Below are 16,045 nucleotides of genomic sequence, written 5' to 3'. Positions count from 1 at the left end.
ACTGTATATATAATACATAGATATCAGTACACAAACACATATTATATATTAATATAATATATATTTAAAGATATGCACACAGTGAAATGAACATTTAATTTTTACAATATTTACTCAAAATTCACTGGAAAATGTGCAGTATTCATTGTAAAATGTTGTTTGATGTTTGAACTGTTACATTAGTGAAATACTGTACCACTACTGTTAATAAGCCATTTCATCAACCAGGTAGATATGTTGGTCAATCAATATATATATACTGTATATATATTTTTTTTTTACAAAACAGTATTTATTTCATAGCTGTCAGTTCCTCAAACACATTAACATTTAGAGAAAAACGTTAAGTGAAAAGTGCAGTTCATAGGTAAAACATCAATATTAGTAATGATATTTTGGAAAATAGTGATTCAGAGAAAAAAATAAATCAATCTATTGAGTTAAAATTTCCAGTATATACCCTGTGCAGTTTATAGATTTTCTTTGTTTTTTTTATTTGTTTTTATTTGACCTACATGGGTCACTGGCTTTATTAACCATCTGCCCTTATTTGTGCCACTAAAGATCTGCCAGGGGAACGGAGATCGAGTGACAATAAACATCACTGTAACATGACCTTCTTCACATTTCATGTGGAATGAATAGACATGATTAGTCTTAAGCTCATTCTCATGTTGTGAAGCGTTTAATGACAACCCTGGTGCTTCAAAACTCAATGCTGTGCTGTTTTAAGAGCACACGAAGCCTGGCGTTTTCTTCATCCTGTTGAAAGATTAAATTTATTAATTTAATAATGAATACAATTAATCATTACTAATGTTAAAGAAGAGCTACTCACCATTTTTGTGTTCTGCTCTTTAAGTTCATTGACTTGATGAACAAGGTTTCCATTGACCTCCTTTAGTTTCTGAACTCTGTGATCAGCACGATTTTTCACCGACAGCAAGATACCTATAAGAGAGCAAACAAGTAAGAAAAGACACAAAAAAATTAAAATACTAGAATGCAACAGTGGATTCCAGAAGTGTAACAACCTATACATTTTGTCTGTAGAGATTTTTTTTTTTGTGATGATGTACATAAACATATAATCAATTACTTAAATAAAATGGCCCAAGTACAGAACCTTGGTGAACCCCAGAGCTCAAAATGTGAGCATCATGGAAACAATAATCACTGATACCAGCCGTTTGGTAAGTTAATCATAACGAAACATTTTTTATGACTTTCAAAAGTTATTTTTTATTATTAATTAATTAAATGCTAATAATTTTATATTTTACTGATGTTTTTGACTTGATTACACATTTGCAACAATTATTAGGATGAACAATTATTTAATAAGGAAATCAATTTAAGTACACAGTCTTAATCCCTAAAAAGAAAATTATTGGGAAAAACACATCCAGATCCAGGGTAGTGGATTATTGTTTATATATATATATATAGAGTGTTTATTGTTGCACTCTATTGCTGGGTAAAAATCATTCCCGTACCATTAATGATCCTGGCCACTCTCCACAGCCTGAGCAAGATCAGAAGCCCCATGGCATCAAATGCATCTTCCTTCGTGATATATACAATATCCAGGATAAAGGATACCACCACCACAATCCCATCAAACACCTCAAACTTATGGTGGAGGAATTCTAGGCGATAGGCAAAGATTTTTCCACACAGCTCCACCATGAAGAATGTGAGAAGGGCGAGGCTGAGATAGTGGAATACCTGGAATGATGATACCAACAAATTGGATAGTGGATAATCACAGAATAATTGCTGACATCTCATATTTCTGTTTACACACATGACACATAACCATCCACATTTTGTGCTGACTGGGCTTCTGAAGTGCACTCACCTGCGGGGCGATTCTGTGATGATCCGCTTGAATGATAGACAAGTCAATAAGCAGCTCGCACAGAACGAAGATGGCATCCAAGACGACCAAGCACACAACAACAATCTAATCAACAAAATAACAGTCCAAAGTTACGTTCATTGATGTAAACAAAATGTTATATATCCATATAAATATTCATATGTGTATCAAGAGTGTGATCATTTACCTGAAACCTCTCTGTTCCGTAGAGGCGGCGTAGGGAGTTCCTAAAGCCGACCTGCTCCAAGTGTTGCTCTGTGGCGAGCTCGATGTCTTCACTGGCATCGTGTGGTTCCTCGTCATGCCACTGTCCGGCGGTGCTTTTGTCGTCGCCCACCGCTGTGAAATGCTTCAAATAACGGGACATTTTCCTCAGGGGTCACATGAGTTGAATGCTAAACAAACGGAGCAGCACCTTGCACATCAGAATGAATGAATCGGATTTATATATTCAGTATGCAGATTTGCGACTGTTTCAAATTGTAAAGAAATTTCATCGTGAAAATGGTTTGAACCAAATGTAGGTGAGACCAAGGCGAGTTGTCACACTTTTACTCAAGTAGTTATTATTTTCAAGTCAGTTGTAGCCACAATCTTGTTCAAAAATAAACAAATTAAATACACAGTAAATGTGATCGGACGACTTAACTAAAAAAAAATTAGGAAAGCTGCCTTAAAATTATTAAGTAAATACACTTCATGTGTAAAAAATTAGGTTGCGTGGAATTGTCAAGTAGATTTAAAAAAATTAAGTTCATTACTTTCCTCACTTTTTTTAAGTTAAGTCAACTGATCACTTTTATAACGTGTAAACTAATAACATAACACTGTAAGTCTATACAATACACTATACAAAAAAAAAAAAAAAAAAAAAAAACAGACTACTAGCAGGGCTGCCATTCCAGGCACAATTTTAAGCAACATTAAAACAGTATTAAAAGCAATGAATGTAATAGCATATTGTGAACGGTAACATGCAGAATATAATGTATCATACATTTTAGATATTGGTGTCATTGTGTTATAGCAATTACAATTTTGATGATACTGAAATGAGTTTGGATGACTGAATAAATCAAAAAAATAAGAGGCAAACACGTAGCCTACGTAGGTTAATCAGATGTAAAATAGCCAATAGAGTTAAACAAATAAATAACAACAGTTCAATGTTATCGCCACTTTAAATGGCGTTTCAGTATTCAAATCTTAGGTTTGAAGAAAAGTTTTGCATGCCACATCTACAGAAATCTTCAACATATGTCTTATTTTAAGAGACAATTCAAAACAATTTATAACAAAAGTGCTGCATTTCTGACTAAATAAAATGACAGTATTTTTCTCTCTATTAAGCACAGAGTCGTGCATGATGAAACACTCACTCTTCATCCGTGACTTGAGCTTAACTCGTGATTTCCTGTGACATTTGAACATTTAAAGTCAACGAATTTTACACGAGCAATGTTTACGAGTGACGACCATTAAATGTAGGACAATCACAAGACTTACATCTGGTCATTTTAATTTTTGATTTCACTTGAATACGACAGTCATTTAAAATTTTCAGATTATTTAGATCAGTCAGACTGTTTAATTCGATCGGGAATATTTAAAGAGAGAACAGTTTCGGTGCAAATAGTTTAATAATATTTACCAGTTTTGTTGCTGGAACGATGTTGCTAACGGCTATAACGCAGCATTTTTTCAGGGGCAACAATCCGAATTCTGTGAAAAACTTTGACCCTAAACTCCGCCTCTGCGAACGTGATCCTCTGCACAGGATGCAGTCTAAAGGAAGGGACATTTCCCAAATCCTTGAACATAATAGGGATATGCACGGGACCCAAGAACTAGAGGCACTAGCTTTGTGAAGTACTGAAAATGACATTAAATTTAACACGAATTTGGATGTTTTTAAGGTAGCTTGAACAGCTAAGATAGATAGATAGATAGATAGATAGATAGATAGATAGATAGATAGATAGATAGATAGATAGATAGATAGATAGATAGATAGATAGATAGATAGATAGATAGATAGATAGATAGATAGATAGATAGATGTAGACAGACAGACAGACGGATAGATAGATAGATAGATAGATAGATAGATAGATAGATAGATAGATAGATAGATAGATAGATAGACAGACAGACGTAGACAGACAGACAAACAAACAGATATTTTTTTTCGCCATTGAAAACAAAGAAAATGTTTTAAAATAGTCTCAGTGTTTTTTGTCCATACAATATAAGTCAACGGGGTCCAAAACTGTAAGTTTCATTCAGACTGACCTGCCCTGTGCATCTCTGTGTTTGGCTTGTTACCAGGTTACAGCACTTGAATGAATGAAGTAACCAGTGTCCCCCTCTGAAAATGCCACAGCTCCCATATCTCACATTTTGTAGCAAACACACTGGCTGGAGATCAGTAACACACATTAGCCAATTCTGTGGTTGACCTTTGAAACCCTTTACAGCCTGTCAACATTTTATTCAGCTTCAGTCAGAGTTCCCTTTCTCAAGAATGTGAAATGCTTTGTGCCGTTAATTTGTACACCCTAGCATTTATATTGTTTGTTAGTGGTATAGGGTGCGTGACAAAAATGTCAATAAAGTAGGCCTAATGTTCAAACTGAAAGGGCTGAAGCTATACCTCAGTGTATCTAACTTAAAAGTTTATGGATGCATGTAGAAGTTTATGGATGAAAGTGTTTAAGGATTATGGCAAATTTTGCCTTTGTTTTTTGATCAAAGAAAGCTTCTTTTGTCATTTCTTTTAACACAAGTCGTGTTGTTCCATCAATATAATTTTTTTTTTTTTTTTATTGTCAAGCACTTTGTGGACATAAAAAGATAGGATTATGGTCACGGATAGCATTTAACCCCACTGTTGTACTGTAGACAATACTCCTATGTGTCACTTTTGCTGGTCAGTAGGAGGCGCTGTTTAGCTAGAGAAAAATGTAATGAATTTTTGTTTTTATTGCTGTTCTACATTGTTTCCAGTTTAACCAGTGCATTTACAAAAACAAAGGTTATACAAGTTTAACTGCCAACAATTTGCTTGAGAAAACATAGAATAAAGTTTAGGCCTAGAAAGCACTACCATCGAACTTGATCCAAACAGGGTAAAACCCTAAAATAGACCTGAACAGTATGAGATGAATAGCTTCAACTGTTACCCAGTATGAATGGGGTGCATACAGACCAGTCCAGAGACCCGAACTCAGTGAATCTGTAACTGTGTAGAACTGTTTTTTTTAGTAAGTTATAAATCAAGGACGCTTGAATAATTTAATAAATAATAACGGAATAATTTTGGGGGCATCCTGTTCATTATTGCTGAACTTTCTTAAAGGGATATACTCCACCCAAAAATGGAAAATTCTCTTACATTTACTCACCCTTATGCAGTCCCAGATGTATGACTTTCTTTCTCCTGTGGAACACAAATTGAGACTTGTAGAAAAATAGACCTATTCCATCTCTGCGAGTTGATATAATGCAAGTGGATGGGTCCCTCGAAGCTGACTCTTCAAAAACCACACTAAGTGAACATAAGGTTAACCCATTCGACCCCAGCAGATGAGTAGTGTATTCTAAATAAAAGGCCTGTGAGAGAAAAATACTAATATTTTAAACGTCACTTTCCTGTGAAGCGTGAAGCTGATGTTGTCAGGGTGGAATAAATACATTTTCCATTATTGGGTGAAGTATCCCTTTAAGGTATGGTCAGATTTGCGAAATGTCAGTAACAAAAAAACAAAAAAATATTCTGTAGTTGTAGGCCTATAGTGAAGCACAGTTCACCCTCACACAAAATTCCACATTGGATGGATTTCTATTGAAATGACTGGATTTCCACCATGTAAATTCAGCACCTTTAGTAAAGGGAGTAAATCCGCTCCACTCATATACGCTGCTCCAGTCCGGCAAAAAAAAAAAAAATGTCTTGCAAAACATTCAGAGATAACATGTTTATGACATTAACAATATGTTCAATGTCATCAGAATAGCCTACAAATGAGAAAAGAAGAGTTAACAAATAGCTGAAAAAAAAGAACATGACGGTAAAATATTAATATAAATCCGGCTTTCTTGCTTGGAGACATGCAAATATTGACGCTTTTGAGCTGTTCGATGATGTATTTTCTTTCTAACTTGTGAGAGGCTGAAGCTACATTTGGTTGGCAAAACTCATCCGAAGGAAACCCAGATGGGGTAAGCGAGGGAGAAATCAACAGTTGCTCAAGAGAGAGAAAGAGATTGTGTGCAACCCTACATTATAGGGACAAAATGTCCCCACAAAGATGGCAATATCTGAAATCCCTGTCCTTGTGGGGATTTTTTGTTGTTGTTGTTGGGGAAAACAGCTTATAAATCAGACAAAGTGATGTTTTTTGAAAATGTAAAAATGCAAGTGTTTTGTGATAGGTAGGTTAGTGGGGGGTCAGTTTGTACAGTATAAAAATCATTATGTCTATGGAAAGTCCCCATAAAACATGAAAAAGATAACATTGCTTGGTCTGTTGAAGGCTTGGTCTTGTTGAAATTAGAGGCCTGTTCGATCAAATCATCCCAGTCTCTTCGGCTGGACAAAGAAGTTTCAGTGCTCACTGAAAACATGGCTCAGAGCAATGGTCACAAGTGACACTTGACAGTATTGCTGCGTGCCATGTCCAACACAAACTGGGCAGTATTGATGTGAAACAAATATGCCAATAGATCATTTCTGTTAAAGGATAGTTCACTTAGTTAAAATTTTTAATTCTGTCATCAATTACTCACTCTCAAGTTGTTTCAAACCAGTTTATTTTGTCTGCTGAACACACTTGCATATGAACGGAGTAAAGTTAAGTCTCTGTTAAACTGCCTCCTCCTTGTCTTTATTAGTTAGGCCTACCTAACATTACAGAATTAATGAATTAACGTATTGTTAAGGTCAATATAGATTAAAAACCATAATAGATTATCCTATTAATTTCATGATTTCTCCTTTTCTTGTCCCCACCAATCTCAAAATCAAATCTACACCATTAGACATAGCCTACCAACTAACTCGTCCATTTTATTATTTAATCAGGCTAGGCTACTTATTTTTTATAGAACATATAAAAACATAAAATATAGGCATAGTTAATATCGGCAAGGTTGTGATTAACTTACCTGTGATATTCAGTAGGCTACAAGTGCTCTCGCGCGCGTGATTTAGCTTAAATTGCGCGTGGGCTATTTTGTTATACTTTACAAACAGGGACATTAAAAGAGTTCAGGGCAGACATGAATATACTGATGGACCTCAAGAGTAGAAACTGCCGCTCGACGGAATAAATGCTGCAGATAAATAAGTTTCTCCTCCCTGAGCGAGAAGAAGCGTGCGGGGCGTCAGGAGTGTGTCGGACTCGGCTGCAGGTAGCACAACGCACCCTTTATGCGCGCGCTGGAGGCGGGAGCAGCTCTGGGCTGCTGGGGTGGGGTGTGACTGGACCGGAGGATCCGGTTTCTCCGGCAGAGAGAGAGAGAAAGAGAGAGAAAGAGAGAGAGACACACACACACACGCACACGCTGGTTCGCCGCTTCTCCACTCACTCTCCACCGCATGCTGTTCCAGCACACAGCGCGCTGTTCTGGAGGACTCTGGCCAATGATGCACGCTGTGAGTGACTGCTCATCTTCTCTGGTGTGTTGGTAAGCCATATTCATCACACTCAGCAACAGATGCAGACTAGAAGCATTGCTGGTGGTCCTTATAATAACAATTTCTGTCATTCTTAACTACTGTTTGGAACAGCTATTGAACGGTTTATGAAAACGCTAGGGCTAGTTATCACACGGGGAAGTTGTCACAAGATCTGTATAGGTGAGTCGAGTCTATAAAGTCCAATTAAACAAATGATTGTTTTTTTAGCAGTGGTTTTGTATGTTGTCTTCAAACACCTAGCTGCTAGTTGGTTTATTAAAGCATCCTTAAAGCATCCAAGAAAGCTTGAACTCTGTCCTTTTCTTAAAACTTCAGTTTATCAATTACAGTATTTGCTTGTCATTTGATATTTTGATATGTTATATTTTACTTGTTTGCGGTTTTATAAATGCCTACTGTTTAAATTTTGCAGTAAAGCCTTTTGTAGGCTTTTTAATGGCAGGCTCCATTGAGACAACTAACCCTATAGTGCGTCAACATGTTCCACTATAGGATCAATAGTGTGTTAAATTAACTGTAGCCTATCTATCTTGTGGGGCAATACTAGTGGAAATCTTCAAAAGTGTATGCTGTAGTCAAGTGTATGTACAGAAACTGACTTCTAAATGTGCACTTGTAGGGGAGTCAGATAGTTCAGGTGAGTTATTTGAGTCCTGTAAGAAGGAAGATTTGAACAGTCACTTCAGAAACGTCTAAGTGAATTATACATTAGCCTACTGTTCAGACGTTTGGATTTTGTTTTTGAAAGAAGTCTCTTATATGCTCACCAAGGCTGCATTTATGTAATAAAAGCACATTAGAATTTCAGTAATATTGTGAAATATTATTACAATATAAAATATTTTAAAAACATAATTTATTCCTGTGATTAAAGCTGAATTTTCAGCAACATTAATCCAGTCTTCATTGTCACACTATTCTTCAGATAGTTTTTGCATTGTGCATGCTTAACATTTTTGCGGAAAAGGTGAAACATTTTTTTCAAGGGTCATTGGTGAATAGAAAGTTCAAGAACAGCATTTGTTCGAATCACTTTTGATCAATTTAATGCATTCTTGCTATTAATTTCAATACAAAAACAATCTCACTGACCTCAAACTTTTGAACTGTAATTCATGTACAAGGAAAGTGATGTTACTAAGTGCAACCTTGATAAAATAACAATGATTTTGAATATACCAATAAGAAGTACGCAGGTTGTCCTCATTCTAGTTGCAGGTTATATCAGGAACAAACAGTCATTTGATCTGAAAAAGGAAATGCAACTTAAAACGTCTACAAACCTTACCATGAATTCCTTCAGATAAACACCGTTTTACTTTTTAACCGTTGGGCCGTCTGCCAAGCCGAATCTGCTTCCTCTGCACTAACAGAGTGATGGGTATTGCTCAAAGCATAGGATGTAGCATTAGTTAAATAGTCATTTCATTCTTAATAGAGAGCTGCTGCACGTCTAGACATCAAACTCGAGTCATTTGAACATTCAATGGCAGCTTTAAATCAAAACTCCATTTTAATTTCAGTCCCTGCTCATTTTGCCCTACTGATGAGTTTTTTTAATAGTAATGTCTTATTAAACTTTGGCTCTCTGATTATTTAATTTTTTTCCCCCTTATGCCTGCTTTCTCTCCCTCTCACTCTCACACACACACACACACACTCACACACACACACACACACACACACACACACACACACACACACACACACACACACACACACACACACACACACACACACACACACACACACACACACACACACACACACACACACAGTCACACACACACACAGTCACACACACACGCGTGCGCTATCCTGGGTTTGGAATATCTGGAGTGTTTGCAGCAGTCTGTAGGTGTTTATTATGCGGCACTGAAACAAATCACTGCTAATTCCCTGACAATACCGGCATGCAAATTCAAAGGCTTATCTAAATCTTCTAATCTAAATGGAGACTGAAGGTGAAAGTGTGTGATTTCTGCACCGCTGGCACCACCAAAACAAGACTGACTGGACCATTAGCGCGAGTTTGAAGCAGAACTGGCTGTTTGTCAAAATCAATGGACAACAGGTCGAGTTTTGCGGTCCCCTTTTAAGGGACAGTTCACCCAACTTTTTGTTCATACAATAGCAATGGGATCCATTCAATGATGTTTTTGGACCCCAATCATTTAATGCACAAAAACATTCTTCCACATATCTTCTGTGTTGTTCCTCAGAAAAAAAGATTTTGATTTCCAGATGTGGAACGACATGAGTTGAGCGAATGACAAAATGTTCCCTTTGAGTTAAATGATTTCATGGAATGCTCCATCATATTTATCTGCAATTACTGGGAATCGTTTTGCTCTTCATGCTCAATTCTTTGAGCCCCAAAAGCAAGTATGTTGGTAGGTTTCTCTCTTGCCTCCAGAAGACGAATCTGGTGTCCGTCTCATGCTTAAAAAGCTGTCACTATAGCCCTGCCAACCTGTTGAGGAGATTGCTATGGTGACTAGGTGTCCTCAACTATGTGATCTCTATAGCAATGAGCGGTCCTGCTGTTTTGGGCTGAAAGAAGCATTTGGCCAATTGAGGCTTGCCACAAAGCTTTATTAAAGAGAAGGAAAATTCAAAATCAAGCTGACGCGTTGCACTGCATTGCTACTAAATATTATTTTTTAGCTTGCATTCATAGGCTATTAACGTGAAAGCCTTTGTGCAGTTTTTGATCAGCATTTATATATTCAATATCATGTGATTAATTAGGCTGTGTTTGAAATTGCACATTGCATTAACTATTTTCAACAATATGCAATAGTTCAGATGGTAGTTTGTGACATTTAAAGTGATAGTTCTCCCAAAAATGTACTGAATTTACTGACCTTCATGTTGTTTTGAAACTGACTTTCTTCCGCGGAACATAAAGATATTTTGAAGAATGTTTGGAACCAACGTTGGACCCCATTGACAATTGTATCAACAAAAAATACAGAGAATTTTAATTTTTGAGCGAACTATCCCTTTAATTCTGCAAGTGTAGATCAAATTTGTGTAGAAATGTATTTGCGTACTGAAAGGTTAATTTGCATATTAATCCAAGTTGGTCTTAACTTTTTGCAATCCTATCAAATAGTGACTCAAGAAAGCAGGTACAATTATTGTAGTTGCATTCATTCACCATGCTGGCAATGGAATATCAAGTCAAGAGCAGTGCATTATGGGATACAGTATTTTTACAGTGATCTCTGTCATATACAGGACATTTTGGCCATACGAGTATTCAATACATTGAACATTTGCATAAAGTGCACAGTATACATACAGGATAGTATATCTGTGAGCACAGCCAGTGTTTATATTGTAAATTCCAGATCAGATTGTTATAGTGCTGTATTGATGCATTGCTGGATCTCTCCTCTGGCTCAATCAAGAGCCACTTGTTGGACAAATAGGCAGGATTTTCTGTTCCCGCTGCTCTGTTCAAGAGCATATTTGTGTTTGATAAAGATTTCAGGGTTGAGAACATTTTTATGAACAAGTGTCCTTCAATTGTGGTTGAAATGTGGGAAACATGTGGCTAGTGGCTTCATGGTAAACCATGATCTGCCAGCACTCATTCTAGACATTAAAATATGTTTTTTTCTCTTTTATGATTCACTCTTTATACACCCAATCAAATCTGCTGTTCGAACAAATTGGTTTTGTATATTGCGATCTATGCTGTATTAAAACGCTTGTGGCTTGTTTGGAAGGGAGGTTTGAATGACAGAGCCATAAATGTTGTCCTTCTAAGACTGCATGAAGACAAGTGTCCTCTAATTTTCCTTTTCTGTGAGGCGTATTGTTCTTCTTTTTTCTTTTTTGGCTGAGGTTGACCGTAAATATGAAGTGGCTTGAATTAAGAGTCTGCTGGATGTCGGAAACCTCAAGTTGAAGGAGGTGCAGGTATTTTGTCGTAATGAGAGACTGGTGTGTTTTTAAAGTGCTGACATAATTTGAGATGTATTTTGTTGTTTGTTGGTTTTAGAAGGAGTATGAATGGTGGTTGTGTATGAAGGGGCGTGTTTGTGTTTAAGCTAACATTAAATCAAAATTCAGTCTATTTGCATTTCTAGTTGATGTCCAAGTGTTATTGTGAATGGTTAAATAGTGCATGTTATTCCAAAGAATAAAAGTTTGTCTTCATAATCTTCAAATTTGATTATTTAGATAACTTGCTACTCCTTTAAAATGACTTTTCCGCTGACGTCGCCAACCGCTTTCCTCCAACTACCGGTGCGATCATGTCTGAAGGATTGTATTTTCGAGCTAAATGAACATGAATGCCGCCATAAAGTGGTAATTATGAGTGGGAAACTCTGGATTTTCTTTGAACCTCGAGTTGGGACTTGGTAGCATGTCAGAGAAAAAAAATATGAAAGATGCAATGGATTTAGTGTCTGTAAATTACATTTACTTAAGTTGCATAAACAAAATCCGACAGTATTGTACAATTACAGTAGTATTTTAAATTACATAAAGCAAAAACTCACACCTAGTGCGCATTCTGTATTTCCCATTTTGTAGAAGTAGAACCAAAAAATATTTCTGTATTTTTTGTAGAGAAGGTACATTGCCATCTTGCTCCGATGAAAGTGACTTGAACACACATCATGTGTCATCATATTTACAAATTCCCAACTTCCTAGTATCACACAGGACAGATTTGACTCACAGTTCATTTCAATAGAGTTTTGCATTAGCATGTTGCTAAAGCTAGCTTTACTCTAAGTATAAAAATACATAACACACATATTGGATAAAACAGTATAAATTAGATCCTTGATTAAAACTATTTTAATCTTTTAACTTATATTTTTGTTGGTTTTTAAATGACTAATAAGTGTTGCACTGGAATTTAGGAGGAACCACCTGACCCTAGATCACAAAATCAGTCACAAGTCACACGGGTATATTTGTGGCAATAGCCAACAATACATTGTATAGGTCAAAATTATAAATTTTTCTTTTATACCAAAAATCATTAGAATATTAAGTAAAGATCATGATCCATGAAGATATTTTGTAAATTTCCTACCGTAAATATATAAAACATGTATTTTTGTGAGTGAATGCAGCACAATCGTGAACATAAATGGACGACTTTAAAGGCGATTTTCTCAATGTTTAGATTTTTTTGCCCCCTCAGATTCTAGATTTTTAAATGGTTGTATCTCAGCCAAAATATTGTCTTATCTTAACAAACCATATATCAATGGAAAGCTTATTTATTCAGCTTTCATATGATGTGTAAATCTCAATTTCAAAAAATTGACCCATGTGACTGGTTTTGTTGTCCAGGGTCACATATAAATATATAACTTTAAATACTACATGAAGTGTATTTCACTGTTTAAATATTGGCACAAGCCAATCTAAATGCGATCGAATCAATTCCTGATAAAATCAAGTCAACCCCACAATCCAACATCCTCAAAGGTATGGTCGTTATACCTTTGTTCCTGAGAAATGTGTCACAAACAGACATAAAATAGCTTGTGAACACTGTTTTATGTTGATTTTAAAGGCAGGCCATGTGATAGGTATGATCTGGGTCGCACACGAAGAGATCCAACTTAATTAAGGGGAATGAGAATCACCTGAGGCCCAGAAGGACATCAAAGAGCCCTTTCTCTCTAAAGCTCACACATTCCCTGGTTTTCCACGATTAACTTCTTTCCGTCCCCTTAACCCCTGCTTAAAATCCAGTATAAACCATTGCATATACATGTTGGTCCACGCTGTTTAGAGCTGGTCCACCAGCAACCAGCATCCCATGCTGGTCCCAGCATGCGAAACATACCTTGCGCTGGTGACCAGCAGTGCTGTGTTTTTCAGCAGGGGCCTCTCTTCCCCCTTGTTTTCCATGAAAGGAACATGAGCAACACCTGGAATTGCTTTCTCTGGTGTCCTCCCTCTAATGCAGCAGTGAAACACCAGGACTTGACTTGGCTTGTGCGTCCGTGGACTCTCTTTTTCTCAATCTGGATATCCCACCTTGTTAAATTATCCGGTTCAGACAGTTCCTCTTCAAAGACATCTCTGCAACCCTCAAGGGAATGCTCATGTCTTCTTTCAAAAACAACCGGTGCTGGGTGTAGAATAGACTTCCAATAAAATATTGTTATTCTGCAGCATTGCTCGGTTACACAATCCGAAGCATCTATTATTTATATAAGCATTGACAGTTTAAAGGAAAGTCGTGGATCAGGAGTTTAGATCATTCATTTATGAAGAAAAATGCGAAGCTCTTTTATGTTCCTCCTTGGCTTTATTGTGTGTGCGTCAGGCTTGTCTTTGATGATGGGAGCTGTACTTACACAGGGATATGGACGTGCAGCTGGTGCTGTCTAATTTAACGAGGGACCAACAGGAAGCCCGTGTCAGGCACCCGTGCCCTGTGGACAGGAAGTAGTTTAATTAAGAGCAAAGGCGCTGCATACAGAGTGATGTTGAGGGGTTCTCTTTATTTCTTTCTCTGTCTATCTCTTTACATCTTTTTTGTCTGGCAGTAAAATCCATTTTTAGGCTGTCATGCCAGAAAAGTAGTGCAGATGGTGTAGTTGATGCTCAGAAAAAATCTTTTAAAAGGACATGTCACACATGTCAAGTTCTTAGAAATGTACTATTTCTATTGATGTTGGTTTCATACGGTATTGGAAAACTGTTTTTATACCATTTTCAAAAAAGTTTCAATTTAGTGACTCATAAAAAGAGTCAAAGGAGATTTTAAATATATTTTTTCAAGGTAAAAAAGTATATTTACAGATATTGTGAATTATTAATTTATATACTATATCATTCTTTTTTGGTCAAACCACATGACACGTTTACCTTTGAACTAACTTTTCCTTGTCATAAAAGGACAAATCTGATATTTAAAAGGCTGCGTCAGAAATCGCTAACTCACTTGAATTAGGATACTTCACGACCGCTAAAAAAAGTTCTAAATATAGTATGAACATTTGTAGTATGAATTTAATCCAGACATTATACATTTGCCAAGTTGTCATCATCATGTGACCTACCAGCGTCAGTTGTGTCGTTTCACTGCCATAAAAATGGCATAAAATCCTCTCCCGTGGCCTCATGGGAGAGTAAAGTGTCCATCTTATGCACACTTCAGAATCTCGCTGGAAGAATTAGTTCATCCGGGTACTTTTTGCATAGTCTGTGAATGCAAAAAAAAAAAGTACTGTGAATTTGGACATAACAATTTTGTCACATACAGTTTTTTGCCAACTGGGGAAGTATGCGATTTCAGATGCACCCACAATCATGAAGTTCTCTCTCTATGATGTAATTTCCTGCATGTTTTGACACATTGGTTGCACCACATGACTTTGCTAAGTGGTTTATCAAAGAATCAAGAATTGAATTGTTTTAACTAAGCTTCTTTTTTTTCTAAATTTTGATATTTGCACAGTTTAAGTATCCCAAAAATATTACAATTAATTATAATTCAGGAACATAATATAAGTGGTGTATTCATTGTATGTTTTAATACACAGGCAAGGCATGCAAAATGTCTCTGTGTTTAAGTCCCGATACTCAGTGTAAGGCTCTTACTGCAGTCAGGCGCAAGGGTCAGCAGAAGCCTGTGAAAGTGAAAATTGCAAAAGGAGAAAAAAAAACACACCATTTCCTGACTGCACACCACAGCCAGATAGTATAACTGTAGCTGACTCTGCAGTTGAAGGCTTGTGAAAGTAATTGAACTAATGTAAATGCGCTTGGTTCTCAAACCAGACGATACTTGTAGACACGCTAGAGCTTTTACACTGATTAAGATCTTTGAGGAAGTTGTAAGAAAATAGTGACCTGAAACGGAAGGCATTATCACAAAATGCCATTATCACAAGGCATTATCACAAAATGCTATGCATGTGATGTTTGAAAAACTAAAAGTGCCACCTGTAGTCAGTCATTTTATCCATTAAAACTAATCTTCAATCACTGAAATTACATACTTAAATGTTTCCTTAATTTTTTTTTCATGCCTTAAAATAGCTTGAATGTAACTCTACACCCTTGCCTCATTTAGTATACGCTGTTCTATGAATATGCAAATGACCCCGCCTCCACTCACTCACTCACACCAGCTCAGAGATCCACTCGTTGACGATCACACGTTGATCTGATTGGTTACGAGGTAGTTTGTGACGTCAGAAACACCAGCGATTTCAAACCGCGTTTTTTGACACTGTCTTTGATTCACTGCAGTTTTAAGGAGAAAATGCTCATAATACGTATATTAAGATAACAACATTAAAAGCTGGATTTTCACCACAGGGGGAACTTGCGTCTATTTCTGCTAGGAAATCTAGTTTATAAGCTGGTTGCTGTGTTTTGGAACAGGGTAGTTGGCGTTTAGTTGGTCTAAGATCATCTTAGACCAGCAACCAAACAAACAACATGTTGGTCATACTAGCTCAAGG

The 16,045-nt window shown here is 36.6% G+C and overlaps 2 protein-coding genes across 10 annotated transcripts in view; one reads left to right on the top strand and one right to left on the bottom strand.

Moving 5' to 3' along the window:
- Positions 1-103: 103 nt before the first annotated feature.
- hvcn1 (hydrogen voltage-gated channel 1) lies at positions 104-7,333 on the bottom strand. Of its 7 annotated transcripts, none has more exons than XM_079598921.1 (6): positions 7,049-7,333; positions 2,070-2,277; positions 1,862-1,966; positions 1,497-1,728; positions 839-951; positions 104-762 (listed from the first exon to the last, which is right to left on the bottom strand). In XM_079598921.1, the coding sequence occupies exons 2-6, from the start codon at positions 2,247-2,249 to the stop codon at positions 706-708; spliced, it is 687 nt and encodes a 228-aa protein (XP_079455047.1). In that variant the 5' UTR covers positions 2,250-2,277; positions 7,049-7,333; the 3' UTR covers positions 104-705. The 7 variants fall into 7 exon arrangements, with proteins under 7 accessions (XP_079455047.1, XP_079455048.1, XP_079455049.1 ...); XM_079598922.1 differs by having other exon boundaries at positions 2,070-2,297; positions 7,049-7,306; XM_079598923.1 differs by lacking the exon at positions 7,049-7,333 and adding an exon at positions 5,287-5,316.
- csgalnact1a (chondroitin sulfate N-acetylgalactosaminyltransferase 1a) overlaps positions 7,239-16,045 on the top strand; it is a 41,436-nt gene continuing 32,629 nt past the window's right edge. Inside the window, exon 1 of one of the 3 annotated variants that reach the window (XM_079598913.1) lies at positions 7,239-7,538. The gene's annotated coding sequence lies outside the window, so the exon portion shown is untranslated. Of the gene's footprint in view, positions 7,571-16,045 lie in introns of all 3 variants that reach the window. The other 2 variants (XM_079598912.1, XM_079598911.1) reach the window with 2 other exon arrangements.

The sequence above is a fragment of the Phoxinus phoxinus genome (genome assembly GCF_949152265.1).
Source record: "Phoxinus phoxinus genome assembly, chromosome: 23".
Taxonomy (NCBI): Eukaryota; Metazoa; Chordata; class Actinopteri; order Cypriniformes; family Leuciscidae; genus Phoxinus; species Phoxinus phoxinus.
Note: the sequence above shows the minus strand (reverse complement) of the source record. Positions and strands in the feature narration are given on the sequence as shown.

Coding starts and splice junctions, on each gene's coding strand:
- hvcn1 (XM_079598918.1), bottom strand. CDS start 3,767: ATGTCATTTTCAGTACTTCACAAAGCTAGTGCCTCTAGTTCTTGGGTC. Junction 1,967..2,069: donor ACGGAACAGAGAGGTTTCAG/GTAAATGATCAC, acceptor TTTGTTGATTAG/ATTGTTGTTGTGTGCTTGGT. Junction 763..838: donor AAGAGCAGAACACAAAAATG/GTGAGTAGCTCT, acceptor ATCTTTCAACAG/GATGAAGAAAACGCCAGGCT.